The sequence below is a fragment of the Artibeus jamaicensis genome, unplaced genomic scaffold (assembly GCF_021234435.1).
Source record: "Artibeus jamaicensis isolate MK-2021 breed Jamaican fruit bat unplaced genomic scaffold, CSHL_Jam_final scaffold_474, whole genome shotgun sequence".
Classification (NCBI taxonomy): Eukaryota; Metazoa; Chordata; class Mammalia; order Chiroptera; family Phyllostomidae; genus Artibeus; species Artibeus jamaicensis.
The window spans coordinates 37,022,343-37,037,840 of record NW_026522046.1 but is presented as its reverse complement, the minus strand read 5'-3'; the positions used below and the strand labels follow the sequence as shown (position 1 = coordinate 37,037,840).

General features: G+C 36.5%; 1 protein-coding gene across 4 annotated transcripts in view; it reads right to left on the bottom strand.

Annotated features, from left to right (window-relative positions):
• Window positions 1-1,143: 1,143 nt before the first annotated feature.
• The window catches only part of GABPA (GA binding protein transcription factor subunit alpha), a 31,560-nt gene continuing 17,205 nt past the window's right edge, over window positions 1,144-15,498 (bottom strand). For all 4 annotated transcript variants that reach the window (XM_037155227.2, XM_053657737.1, XM_037155226.2 and 1 more), the window contains exons 6-10: window positions 13,769-13,963; window positions 11,986-12,039; window positions 10,663-10,803; window positions 10,260-10,452; window positions 1,144-4,689 (exon numbers count right to left, since the gene is read on the bottom strand). In XM_037155227.2, coding sequence (XP_037011122.1) covers window positions 4,461-4,689; window positions 10,260-10,452; window positions 10,663-10,803; window positions 11,986-12,039; window positions 13,769-13,963 — 812 coding nt within the window. In that variant the 3' untranslated portion in view covers window positions 1,144-4,460. The remainder of the gene's footprint in view (window positions 4,690-10,259; window positions 10,453-10,662; window positions 10,804-11,985; window positions 12,040-13,768; window positions 13,964-15,498) is intronic.

Here is a 15,498-nt window from a genome sequence, read left to right as displayed (position 1 = left end):
AGCTGCAGGTTTTCAGATACTCTCCATTAGGTTAAGGAGGTTCCCTTCTAATTCTGGTTTGCTCCATTGTTATCATAAATTGGTGCTGAACTTCATTATACACGTTTTCTGCACCTACTGAGATGACCATGTTCCCCCACCCCTGTACTGTCAATTTGGTGAATTATAGCAATTTTAAGAATTCTGGTCATTGATATTTAAAGACGATTTTGATTTTGGTAAAATACACATAAAGTTACCATTTTCACCATGTTTTAGTGTACCGTTCCTATTGTTAAGCACACCTCCTGTCATGCCATCTCGCTCCACAGCCTCTTCATCTGCAGTAACTGAAACTACCCGTTAAACAGCTCTCCATTTCCCCTTCCCCTTTTCATTCGTTTTATTTTACAAAAATTTCAATCTGTGACCAACTGGAAATAAAAAGACCCTTCACCTCAGAAAACTTGAAAAGCAGTGTTCCAAATCAGTTGGCTTACTAGAAATAAAAAGCATTTTTAACATGTGCTTGGCTTGCAAATTAAGCTTTAGTTCTACCCAAAACAATCAGTGTCTGGGGAGAACAAATACACATCACTAGTTTCCTGACAGTTTTCATCACTTCAAACTAGGTAAAATTAAACTGCGTTCTGAAAGCAATTTATCTCAAAGCATAATTTCTTCTTGAAGTACATCCAAGTCTGACCACTACTTGAACGAAAGGGTAAGTCGTCTTCTCGGATTCCCCTCCATGTGGTCCTGGCTGAAGCGTCTTGTTGTTACTTAACCAACATGGACAAGTTATTACTGCTTTTGATTGAAAAAAGAAAAGACTAAGAACTTCTAGTTTGGCGATCATTGGCTCACCTTTTAACAAGCACCTATCTTTGCATTCCTTCTGTTATTCTACAATGGTTTGGCTTTGTGAACAGGATTTCATTCATTGTTTTTTTTTAAGACTAAACTCCATCACCCAGTTGCAATTCATGGAGTCGGTTCCTCACACGCTGGCAGCTTTAAGGCGTGAGGGATGATATGGCCATCGGATGTGGATTGCCACGTGTTCGTCCAGCCAAATGTCCCTGAGGTTGGAGGCTCTTCGTTTGCAGAAATAAAACTTCTAACAGCACAGAAATATACTGTATAATAGTTTTATTTTTCTCATTTTACTATTTTTACATTTTATGCACAAATATTTTTATCTGAGTAAAAATAGAAAATAACTGTTTTATGTAAAATTACAAAAAAAATAAAAACCACAAAGAAATACATAATTGTTATTATGACAGTATAAGTGTCTTTATTTAAAGAGTAAAAATGTATGCAAAAATCCTCCTCCCTTTTACAAAAAATTGAGAATTTTTTTTCTGGCAGCGAGTGAAATATCACTGAATATCAATATTTTTACACCCTGTAGATATGAAGACAGTAAGTTAGTCACAGGCTGTTTTGCAATTATGAATTTAAAAATATTTTTGTGCTATTTCAAAGATGCACTAGTTCCTTTTAAAAGGCAGTAGCATAAAATGATGAATATGTAAAAGAGCAAACCTTGCAAAAAATATTTGTAGGTACAATCCTTTAAAGAAATATACTTGAGTTTCACCATTAATCAGAGGAGAAAAACAAGTTTTTCCTAATTAACTGACGCAGATTGACACAAAAATGAATGTGGTAAGTTGATTCATGTGAAGACCAACCACACATAGCAATTCTGCCTAATTTGATTTTCTGGTGCCAACACAAACTTCCAAACCCTAAGCTAGCTAGATGCCCAAGAAAGTGGCTCAATGAGAACCTTACGTGGAAAATAAGTTTTAAAACAAAAGTGAACACTTCATTATTCTTGTACTTATAAGGTACAAGAGATGACCAAGAATTTTATCTTTTGTCCTTTGAATACACTGTAAATTCTCCTATGGAAAATTCATTCATAAAAACATAACAAAGAATGAATAGTGTGAATTATATATTTTTTCATGATCTTTTAATAAGGGAAAAAGACTACCTGATTTTCTGATAACTGAACTTCAATAAGGACAATGAAAATAGTTTATGTAAGCTGAGACAAAGTAACAGAAGTTTTTGAATCAATTGGGGAAATTAGTTTCATTACTTTACCTATGTTATGGTGCATAAAATGATAAAGAGAGGCAAAGAAGAAGAACACCCTATCACATACATGTGAGAACTGTCTCTGTTCAAATTAGGAAAGAAAAGGGACAGAATGAGTGTGTGTGTATGTGTGTGTTTAAAGCAGCTGAGGAATGCTTAAAGGGAAAAAATTAATTTGATTTTAGGAATCTAAAATAAATGTAGGTGTTCCTTGCCTTAAAAAAAAATATATATATATATATATATATATACACACACACACACATATATATATATACCTATAAAGAAAATCTGCCATTCTGGCTAAAATTTTAACATAATGTCACTGAAAAAGTATTTTAAATGTCAAGTATTTTAAGCTCTTGATAATATACCAGAATAGTATACTTTATTATTTTTTAAAACAATAAGTGACTTGCCAACTCCCCAGGCCATAAATGGATGGTGCAAAATCTTCTTTTTAGCTATTTGTTATCTGAACCTAGAGATTCTGTGTAGTATTTCATAGTGCTAGTTACTCAGGTATTCTTGCAATCACTGCACCTAATAATTGTCAGTCTATTCGGTATGTGTTTATAAAAATATAAAAATGAGAAGTTATAAATTTTATTCTTTTTTAGCTACCTACTGCAGGGTCTTAAAGGACTTAATACAATTATACAAATGAACCAACATTACACTTATAGTCCTATAGCACAGCACTTACAGTTATTTGAGGTTATCAGACAAGGAGATCATAGATCCCTCCTCTCCTGTTCCTAAGAGCCCTGCATCTTGTAGTTCATTTCAAACCACTACTCAGTATTGTTGACCTTGCCTGTATTACCGTGGCTATCTCCTCCTAGCTAGTCAAAAGCTTTAACTCTCTTATAAAGCTATTTAGAGGGATGAATTTAAAGTAAATGATGAGGGAGAAGGTGCATAAAGGAATATTTGAGAATCAATCTTCTGCTACAAGAGGATTAGAAGTTATGTGCCAGTATCTCATATCAGGATTTATACATACCTTAAAACAACAATAATAAAAAAACCAAAGCAAGAAAAGTGAGCAAGCAAGCAAGCAAGCAAAAAAGAAAGATATTTCTAGCCACTTCTGTTAGTGTTAGCTTGTGGTAAGTAAAGAGTTTCATATATATGAATTATTTAACATTTTAAGATTTATAAAAATGAATTATTAACTTTTGAAATATGTTTCCTTTTGAGTACTGTCTTCCTATATGTGTGTACCCATATATAGGAAATAAGCAATGGACATGTACATATTTATATACTCACACACATAAATATTCAAAAGGAAAAATTAAATAAACAGGTAATTTTGTTTTAAGACTGCCTGTACTGGAGGTCAAAATTTTCTTTTTACTATTACTATTTGCAAGTAACTTACTAATATCTTGAAAGGTAAAGTACTGCTGACTGATTTAAAGTCTTCATTTCATCAGAAACACAATGACTATATAAACTGCTTTGCATAATAATCAGCACTAAAGAGTAATTTTTAAAAAAGAGAGAGAGAGAGAAGCTAAACCAAAACAAGCCAAACTTTTTGGCTGAGTTATACCTTCTCAGTTTTTTTAAATCTCTGACAGGAAAAACAGAGATCATTTCAAATTTTTTGTAATAGTTGGTTTATTAGAATTAAATGCCTCTTTTAGAATAATTTAAATTCTTGGCCTGACATTATGAGTAATCTGCACAGAAATCCTCAAACTGGCTCGAGTGAAGCCAGACTTCGGCCTGGGCCTCCCTCTTCAGCACTGCTCTTCTGCCGGTCGAAACAGCTTTATGTCCTCAGTTTGCAAATATTACTTTAATAGCCTAATACTGTTAGTTTAGCATTTGATTATATATTTATTTGATATGACTGTATTAGCTCTGCTTGACGAGGTGAAACAGGCACACATGCGTTAGCTGTTAAAACTCCACATTCAGGTTCTATGTAAAGAAAAGCAACATCTAAAGCAGCAGAGGGGGGAAACAATTATATTCTCAAAAATAGTTAAGCCAGATTGCTCCCTGGAGAAACTTCATTTATTTTTCATCCTCAGATGCTACTGGCAATTTTTGGTAGGGCTAGACATTAATACTGACCAGTTTAGCTTTCCTGACTGTTAACAAATTATCCACAATGAACCTGCCTTCACACTGAAGCCATTGTGGTGACCCTTTAACATACACATATTCTAAAATATATGCTCAAAGTAAAAAGATCCAAATTCACAAGAGTATGAAATATTTATAAAAAAATCATGCATCAGATTGTACAGTCTAGAAATAAAAGATTCAAATTCAGTAATAAAGGTAAGAGCAATCAATACTTGCTCTAGTATTTAAGAAAGATCTCGAGACCCCAGAAGGTCCTAGGCTCAGTTATCCTTTTCCGTCTGCAGAGAAGCCGTAGCCAGGGCTACTGCTGTGACCGGCTGGGCAATTCCATGCAGCTGCATCTTCGCAAGTTTCTTCTGTTCACATTCTGTGACCAACCGGTTCAACTCCGCCGCACTGTATCCAATAAGAGTCTTCAAGTCACAGACAAACTTGTATACAAATCTCTTGCCTTGAACTTTACAAATCATGTCCCCATCATAGTAATATCTTTAAAAAGAGAAAAACACATCAGCACTATATAAAAAATAAGGAGTCTGGTCTTACAATATGTCAAACTTTTCCGTAAGCAGAAGACTAGCAGAGCTCTGCACGCACCATAACAGCAACTTCCACTGAAGTTACACCGAAATATTTGACGTTACCATCCAAGGAAACTTCAGGGCATTTTTACTACAGTTCCAATGCTCAGTACTCCAAAACATTATATACTAAATTTCAAAGCATATTTTCCACACTTAGGATAAAACACTGATTTAAAAATAAACATTACTGCCCTGGCTGGTGTGGCTCAGTGGATTGAGCATGGGCCTGTGAAGCAAAGGTTCGCTGGTTCAATTCCCAGTGAGGGCACATGCCTGGGTTGTGGGCCAGGTCCCCAGTGGGGGGTGCATAAGAGGCAACCACACATTGATGTTTCTCTCCCTCCTTCCCTTCCCCTCTTTCTAAAAATGAATAAATAAAATATTTTTAAAAACATTATTAAACAAAATAAAAAACCTCAGGAGCAGTAACAGAACCTATGAACAAGGGCTGAGAGTCAGAATGCTCAGACCCGAAACCCAGCACCTTATCTTCTCTGTGCCCGGAAGAAACCCACCTGGTCTCTGACCTTTTATCCCTCATCTACAAAAGGTTAAAAACAGTACTCACTGTCCTGAACTGTTGAGGATTAAAAGGATTATTGTTGCAAAATGCTTAAGCACACAATAACTGGCAAACAGTCCTTTATTAACAGAAGCTATGCTAATGATTAAGAATCCACAGAGAACAGAAGCAATTTTTATGTACACAGTCTATGGATTGCTGAAATGACTACTTCTTTTCTGTCTTCAACAAAATCCTGTATTGTGCAACCTTCCCTTCACTTTTATCATGTTAATATGTAACGGCTTTCCTTTCAGAGAAATTCTCCAAGTCCCACAGGGAACCTCGGAAGTAAGGAAAAGGGCTGGAAGAGACAATACAAAAACGGCAACACAGGACGTCATTAAGCAACACTGTTTCTGAATCTTACATTGGTTCCATTTGTGGAAAACACTCTAGAACAGAGACTTTCAGCCTTTTTCATCTCATGGGACACACGCCAAAAATACACTTTTTGCTGGTATGGCAAAAAATAGATATAATTTCGATTCATTCACACTGGACCACTATTGTGTGGACTGCTGTCATCTTTTTATCTGACCATCTAAGGTAAAAGAGGTCAGTGACACTGACTCAAACAGTCAGGTACTGTATGTTGTAGAAATTACTTGCAGCACCGACTGAAAATTTCTGTTCTAGGAGACTAGTTTATTGCTGCTTTCTATGGAGATGGAAATGGAACAGGATTTACATTTAATTTGGAAAACAGACTTTATTTACCACTTTGTACTGCCAATTCCAATAATAGGGAGAAAGTAAAAAGTGAAGACTTCTGGGCTGGCAGACTGTGAAACCTTATTTTAAAATAGTACCTGCCCACTGGCACCCATTTGATGGAGAGCTGTTAGTGATTTATGACAAAAGGAACATTTGCAAAAGTACCAACGGTATAAACTACCATATATGGCAGCAATTTGTTATAACAGTCACTCAGTTTGAGTCCATTAATGAAACGACTGACTTATACACAGAAAATCATGTCACTTTTCCCTAAATGCAGAACAGCAGATATAGAACAGTTATGTTCACTTTCCCAGTAAGAGACACAACATATTGGGCAGGGCCTTGTGTTTCCTTTTGTGCCAAAACATTAATACAGAATTTAGATCTCAGTGCACAAGCCACCAAATGCTTGTCATTCAGTTTAAACGCTACTGGCATTTCAATTTCTTAAGAGAATTTCTACATGTTAGGCTGTAGTAAACAGACACTTGAGAAAAAAAGAACAAAGACAGAAGTAGCTTTGTATTTCAAGGAGGGAAACTAAGGTGGTATAATCGAATGTTTCTTGGTAAGAGGTGATAAAAAATACATATACCCAAGTTTTAATTTTACCTAATACTTCCTTCAATTTATTAGATAAATCACACAACCACGTAATAGCTCATTCCATTTGTCCCCCTCTAAAATGAAGTGAAAGGTACACAATACCTCTATTTTCATGAACATTTCTTCCTTTATTTTTGAAACTTTTTTTAACCTTTGAAATTGTGAAATATATCACACAAACCAAGAGGACAGAAATGTGAACAGCTCAGTGGTTGATGACAAAGTGCATGTTCACCTGTGGGCTCCGACTCGGGTCAGGAAACCACTGCCCGGACCCAGAGTCCCCAGCACGGCCCCTCCCCATCATCACTTCCCCGCCCAGAGGTGAACACATTCCTGTCTCATGACAGTAATTTCAGTGCTTTCACTTACATTCTTGTCACCCAAACACGCATCCTAAATGCTGTAATTTAGTTTTCCTATTTTTTTTAACTTTATCTATCAGTGCATTCATATAGTCCATGAACAAATCTGAATTCTTTTGGGGGGTCTGGATTTTGACCGAATATTATGAGGTTCACCCATTATCAGTGCTTGGAACAAGATTCCATCTTCATGGGTACACAGTGTATTTTCCTCCACTGTGTACTCACTCTACTCAATTTTATTTATTCATTCTACCTTTGACAGGTACGAGTATACTGTGCATCCCCAAAGTTTATGTATGCCACATCACGTTCACGAGAAACCCTGCGTGAGTCCCTGATTTCGCTACCAAAAACATCTGAAGGATATTTTCACTTTTATGAACAAAGGCAAGGAGCTGTGTGCAGCATTTGTTTCTCAGCAAGCCATTGGCGAGGCAGCACACACTCCGAGCAACGACCCCGCCAAGCCCCTCCCCGGAAACGACACTTGGCCTCCCGGCAACAAGCTGCAAGTGCTTTGAACGCTCTGTAAGCGTCTGTGCTCTGTACTGATTTATTTATTCCACACGTTCCTGCTTTTACTGTATGTCGGTGTTATGTTAGATTTTATGTATCTGGTACAGTTTGGTAGGTTATTTTGGGGTCTGGGAATACCTAGAAATGCTTCTATGTAAGCTGATGGCACCTGCTTCTTCATTTGACGCCAGGTCAACTTATGAAAGGCTTCAGCGGACCACCGTACTCTCAGAGTGGGACAAACCCGTATCTGGGTAGTTTCCGGGTTTTACATGTTATCAGTAATGCTGTTATGAGCATGCGTGGACATATGCGGGCATTTTTATCTGTTAAATATTTAGGAGACTAACTACTGGCTTACAGGTTACAATTTACAATCCTATCAGAAGTGTAGAAGCATTCCCACTGCTCTGTACCCTCGCTAGCACTCCTGGGACTGGTAATCATCTTAATTTTAGCCATTTGAGGTTGTGTGTTGTACCATTTTATTGTGGTTTTAAATCACATTTCCCTACTTACTAATAACCTTTACATACATTTTATTGGCCACCTGAAAAATCTCTGAAATGTCTATTTAAGTCTCTTGTCCATTTTTCTCTTTCTTCCTAACAATTTATAAGAGTTCTTCAGATATTCCAGGTATGACTCTCACACCAGATACATGTGGCCCACCTTTCACTCTCTTGATGTTCTGATGACCAGAAGTTCTTAATTTAAAAGTAGTCCTATTTATTGATTCTTTTTTATTTGTAAGTGAGTTTTAAAAAAGGTTTTATTCATTTATTTTTAGAGGAGGGGAAGGGAGGAAGAGGGAGAGAAACACTAATGTGTGGTTGCCTCTTGCATGGCCCCCAACCCAGGCATGTGCCCTGACTGGGAATCGAACCGGTCATGTTCAAACCCACGACCCTTTGATTTGCAGGCCTGCACTCAACCCACTAACCCACACCAGCCAGGACTCATCCTCTCTACTAGGCTTAATGTTTTTGGTTTTGTTCAATGTCTTTCCTCACCATCAAGGTCCTAAAGGTATTTACAGATGCTTTCCTATTTTATTTTTGATATCTAGAGCCACAAGCTACACAGAACTGATTTTTAGCAAGATGTTTTCCTTTTTCCTCATATGGAATCAGTTGTCCCAACGACACTGATTGAAAACTAGGTCTTTTCATCACGCCCTCTCCCCATTTTCATTTTACAATCGAAAGCTGCTGTATTTTCTGGCTTCTGTTTGGGCTATGTGTTCTAATCCAGGGCCGGCCTGACTTCCGTAGGCAAACAGCACCCTGTTTTAGTCTCACTGCCGCAGCTGCGCACGGGGTCTCGACCCCCCACAGCAAGTCTCCGCACCTTGCTAAAGTCCTTCAGGTCACTGTGGTGCGTTGTATTCCCTTATAAACTTTGTAATTACCTTGTCAAGTTCTATGGAAAAAACTTACTCAGATGGTTATTGCACTGCAACTTAGCTCAGCCCAGGAAGAGCCGACACCTTAATTTTTAGTTCCAATAATTCACTGGTAAGTTTGAGGGAGTTTGTATGTGCACAGTAACATCAACGGTCAAAATGGCTGTTTTAATTCTGATGACACTCAAAGGGTTTTTAGTCAGTTGGCAAAGTGTTTGAGACTGAATAAATGACAAGCACACTGAAAATAAAGCATTTTAGTTACTTATGAATGATAAGGAAAACAAAAGGTCATTCTAGAAAGAAAAAAAATCACAGCGGACTATGTAACAGTTCTTGCAATGGCCATGATCCTATAATGAGGAACCTGATCTGAACACAATCCCCATACAGTCAGAGGGGGATGAGAGGACAAAAGGGGGTGTGTGTGCAGTGGTAAGGGGCAGACCACCCTCTCTCACTGTGAAGCTCAGATGCAAAGTCCAAGTGAAACGAGAAGTAGCAGTAAAAATGCTACTTAGAAATATGGAAGTAAATTGTGGAACGACTTCACTATATTCACTCTTCAAAAAAAAGAAATAACTATGATATTCCTACATATCCTATTTCCCAGATACTTAAATGTACACAATGACTGTCCATCACTGTATAGTAAACATAATTTCTTATAGTAATTACATCAAAAAATTTCATACTATGTAGAGAAAATTATAAATAACTTTATTCCATTCTAATTCTATCAATGTGAAGTCTGGATATTCAGATTTAGGCCATTTTAAGGGAAGAAAAGAGGAAAATGGGTGATCATTTTGCCTTTAATTATAAAAATAGGTAATATTTGTATATTTGCTAAAGTTTACACTCAATTCAGCAATGCAAGTAACAGTATCTTTGTTATGTAAATGACAGAAACCTCAAAGATTAAACATGTTGGTTTTAAATAGAGTAGCATATGGTTTTTTTTTTAAGCATATGCTTCAGATAAGAACTGCAGGCTCCCAAGAATAATCTATCCAGCAGTTAACCTTCAGGTGTAAAGGATAAATAGAAGCTTTCCCTGATAAAAACTAAACTTAAAAAAACTCTACATACCTCAAAATTACCACTAAAGATATTCTTAAGAAATCATCTTTAACACTAGTGTGAAAAATTTTAGCTTTTTATAACCTATAACAAAACAATACTTATAGTAAAAACAAGTATTTTAACATCACTACATTACAATGTTTACACCTAGAAGAAGCCATTTTTTTAGAAAGGCTTAATATTTATTTCAAAAAGTAATAAATGCTCACCTTAATGCACGACTGAGTTTCTCATAGTTCATTGTAGGTTTATTTTTCCGTTGTCCCCATTTTTGTGCAACCAGTTCAGGCTGATTGAGCTTAAACTCGCCTTCATCACCAACCCAAGAAATGCAGTCTCGAGCATCCTTGTCAGTAAGAAGTTCGAGCAGAAACTGCCACAGTTGAATTTGGCCATTGTTTCCTAAATCAACAAGGACAAGCATTGACCATAGTGCTATGAATTAACAGAGGGCAAAAGACAACAGTCTCTCTGGTCCCTAGCTCAGCTGTGCTTAAAAGCACAGGTGCTTTTTCAAATGCTGTCTCACTATTGACAGAAAAACAGTCCATACTCATATTTTCATCGAGTGAAATGCAACAATTTTATCTGGTGACGGTAATGCAAAAATACCTGTTCTGTTCCCAGGTGAGCTTCTATCTTCTCCTGAAATCCTGGGAGCTCTTTGTACTTTGGCTGCCTTTGCACTACTGTTTATACCTTTGATTGTAGTTGGTGTAGCAGACTGAACTGACGCTGGAATAATTTGGACAGCTGCAAAGAAAGACAAGGACAAAACTGTTTTCTAACACAGTTAAAAAAACTACAGAAAGACATAAAATGCAATTAGTTTAACTAATACCCCTCTAATTATATCAACAAAAGGCCTCATTTAAAAATGCCTTAATTCACAACAGTTTGGAAAAAAATTTCAAAAACAGTTTCAAGGATAAGGCATTATACTTGTTCATGAATCTCAACTTAGTAAGAGATGGTCTTATTTTTTAAATAACTTAGTGATGTATACACAGATACAAAATATTTGATCATTTAAAATTGCCACGTCCTCTTCCATGGACCCTGCTGTGGCTGGTCCGCGGCAAAAAATGGTTTATCAGATGTTGGGAAAACGGGTACAAATGTGAACTCACATTCCACTACTGATGAGAATACAAATTTATATCACCAGTTTGAAGAAAAAAACTGGTAAGGTTGGAAAGGTAGATACCTACAACCAAAAAAATTCACATACATTCTGACAAATATTTATTCAATGAAGTCCACCAAATTTTAATATACAGCAGTAAAAATGAATGAAATAGAGCTCTAAGTATCAATACGGGTAGGTCTCATAACTTTTAAGCAAGAATGCAACATATAAAAGGATATATATAGTATATTACCATTTCCCCCCAAAAGTTTAAACATGCAAAACACTATAAAGTGTTTATGGCTACATAGTTGGTAAAAATATAAAATATGCATAGAATAATAGGAAACACCCAATTCAGGATAGCCATTTAAAATGGGCCCTGCAGCCCTGGCTGGTGAGGCTCAATGGATTGAGCGTGGGCCTCTGAAGCAGAGGGCCGCTGATTCAATTCCCAGTCAGGGCACAGGTTGGGACTGCAGGCCAGGTCCCCAGTAGGGGACACATGAGAAGCAACCACACACTGATGTTTCTCTCCCACTTTCTATTTCCCTTTCCCTCTCTCTAAAAATAAAATAAATAAAATATTAAAATAAAAAATTAAAAAATTAAATGGGATCTGCAACAGGTAAACTTTATATATAAAGATTTTTTTCTGTATCTAAAATACTTCATAAATATTTAAAAATTAGTTTATCTTTTTACTACCTTGCATAGGTAATAAAGGAAATGAATTCCTTGCAAATGAATAAAGAAAACACTTCTGACTGATAAACGGGACATATATTATGGGTGGGAATACTCACGTTGATCAATTGTAACTATCTCATTCATCTGTTGTTCTTGGCTTGCCAATACATCTGAAAAAAATGCACAAAATTTTTGGTTTCATTTAAAACTAGAAATGTAAAACCCAATCCAGTAAAACTGAACTTAATAGACATGATTCTTTCAAAAGAAACACAATTACAACCAAAACTTAATGAAACAATAAAAGCAAAACATCAATTGAAACTTATTGGCATGATAACTCCAAAAATATGTGACAGTCACTCTACAACATATTTTTGAGATAACAGAGGGATAACTTCAATTTCTTTTAGAGTTCATTATACAGAGAAACATGGTTTTCTAAATGTAAATATCTACAACTAAATCTGTCTAACCATGTGAAACACAGAAAAAGATCAGAGATGAGAATATGTACCACACTGAAATCGTTTAAACATACATTCTTCACTTAAAAAGGCTCCCTCAAGATGATCAGAGAAACCATAATTTAATAATCTGTTCTAATAGCCACTTTTAAATAAACTGTTTTAATTTGACAATGCTTTTTCAAGATAGCTAAATTTTCAGTAACTGTTAACTGCCCTAATGGTCACAAATAAACTAGATTATTTAACAGGTCTACAAATACAGCTCCCAAACTTAAGAGTTATGTTGTAAAAGGCCCTAATATAATCCCTTAGCGAACCATTCATTACTCATCTACTGCTATTCTTTCCCTCTCAAACAAGAGGTACACTTCCCAGTCTCTACTACTTTGGCCTATTTACTGCCCATTATTGCCTGGAAGCGTTTTGAAATTGAAATCGTACCAACCAACAATCATCCGTGTACTGAGTGAGTCCTGGGACCTGGGCTCCCAACACAGTTCTACTTAGGGTGCCATGCCAGGACCCAGTTCTAGACACACATAGCGGGAAAGGGCGAGAGAACTAAAAAGAAGTCTGACTCCTACTTGTCAGGTGGGAGTTTTTTGGGGGGTTCTCTGTGTTTGGGGGTTTAAACAATTATATGCAACTAGCCTCAGACAGATCCGGGTTCTGATCTGAGCATTCACTTACTGGCTGTGTAACTCTGGCTGTCATTCAACCAATACAAACATTAAAAAGTCCTCATGTTTAAATGCAGTAGCCCATAACTGCCACCTCACGAGATGGTCCTGAGGATTAAAGGAAAATACTTTTAAGAAGCACAGTGCCTGAAACAATTAACTTTTCAGTAAACTGAAGATGTTGTTTCATCCAGATTCCTAGTTCTGAGAATTCTCCCCAAGAGCTGTTGTCTCTCTTGCAGAAAAATCCATGCTTCATATTTGTGGCAGATTTCCCCCCGAAAATTTTGTAAAAGTACCTTGAAGAGGCAAAGTGCAACTGAAATTGAAATTGTTCCATTGCTGACTATAAATGAACACAGGAGCCCCAGCCTAAAAAGAGGCAACACAAAGTCACCATCACACAGCACAGATGTGACCAACCCGTAACATTAGCTTCTAAGTCCTGATTCTCAGAGTTTGGTCTGCTTCCCAGGAACTCTCAAAATAGAAGGCAAAACATGGAAAGAGAGGAGTTTTTGAAAGCTTAGTATAAGACCATACAGGCACTCTAAATATCATATTCCTCTGTGATTTGCAGTCTTAAAACAGATTAAATTGAGAAAATACACATAAAACTCTTAGCACAGCCTTACACAGTGAATAAATGTTAAGTATTATTGTTATTATCAATAAGCAGTTACAATAACTAAGTTATAAAGAAGTAAAATTAAGTTACAATGTAAACAGATAATAACTCCAACTTATACATTTTCGAAGAAGCTCCAGATGACTCCAAAGAATTTCTCCCCGAGGGACTCGCTGAAAAAAATCTTCTTGATTGAGACTACATAATTCTCGTCCTGAAATGTTGAGTGTGCTGAGGTCTATATCCGTCATGCTGAATTCCTTCATTACCCAAACTACCCAGTGCAAGACCTGGTCCGTAGACCACTGTATAGGATCTAAAAAGAAAAATATTACCATTAGCCTAGTTTCATCTTAGGTATTATATACATTTTTAGTTAACTTATCAACATATATACACAGATAAAATCCAGACAGCTTTTCCCCGCAAGCAGGTCAAGTAAGCTCAGTATATAAAGTAAAAAAGATTTTTATGTTATACTTTCACTTTAGCTCCTTTTCAATTTCTTAATCTAAATTTTTGATGAATTCATATAGCTCTGTGTCTGTCAGTCTGAAATTTTCTCAAGAAAAACAAAATGCAAAATTGTTCTTCAGCGGGCCAAATGAAAGGAAGCATGTCATTACCCTGGAGGAAGTTATCCGAGTTTAAAGATTTATCTTGTAACCCTGGCTGGTGAAGCTTGGTGGATTGAGCGCTGGCCTGCAAACCAAAGGTCAACAGTTCAATGCCTAGTCAGGGCACGTGCCTGGGTTGCAGGCCAGGTCCCCAGTAGAAGGTGCATGAGAGGCAACCACACGTGGATGTTTCTCTCCCTCTCTTTCTCCTTCCTTCCCCTGTCTAAAAATAATAAATAAAATCTTTTTAAAAAATATTTATTTATTTATTTATCTTTAGAGGGGAAGGAGAGAGGGAGAGAAACATCAATGTATGGTTGCCTCTAGTGTGTCCCCTGCTGGGAACTGGCCTGCAGGGAACTCGCTTGCAACCCAGGCATGTGCCCTGACTGGGAATTGAACCACGATCCTCTGGTTCGCAGGCCTGTGCTCAATCCACTGAGCTACACCAGCCAGGGCATAAAGATAATAAATAAAATCTTTATAAAAATGTTTATCTTGTAGCAGTGTATGACTTGGTGCGCTGGGGGGAAAAAAACAAACAAACAAAAAACCAAAGGGGTTTCTATGGAGCTAGGCTTACTATCCAAAAAGTGAACAATGAGGTTATTCCTCCTTCTTGCTGCTTCTTATAAAAAGCTGGTTGCTCCTGCATTTACCCTTCCCATACAACATGCAAACTGCCTGTTTATTCAACTATCTTCCCCTAAAATACATTAAAGTCTTAAAACAAGGCTGGTGTCTCGTGAATCATTCTATCTTTAAAATTTACCACAGTGCCTTGTGCATATATTTCTTGACTCTGCAAAAGGTGAACCCAAATAATTTCATTTCCTCATTGTTTTTCATTGTATTCCCGACCTAATAGACCTAATAGAGCATTCTACTCATAGAACTTTAATAAACACTAGCTGGATTAATTTTGGTATAGGTATCGATGCATGGAGATAATCTATCCAAATAATACTGGTTATATGCCATCAAGATACATGCTATTCAATAAGAAAATAGGTGGGAAAAATAACACTTAGGTACTTAATCAGGAACCAATATACATTAAAATCAATCAACATAAGGATACAGGACTAACAGCCACAAAATTGATTTTTTTTATGTGATTTATTTTTCAGGAGGATTCTGAGAAAATGGCAGAGAAATTTAAAATTTTTTCTGAATTAAAAATCACTAAAATCAATTATAGAGCAAAACCAAAAATCCATTAATATTTTCAATT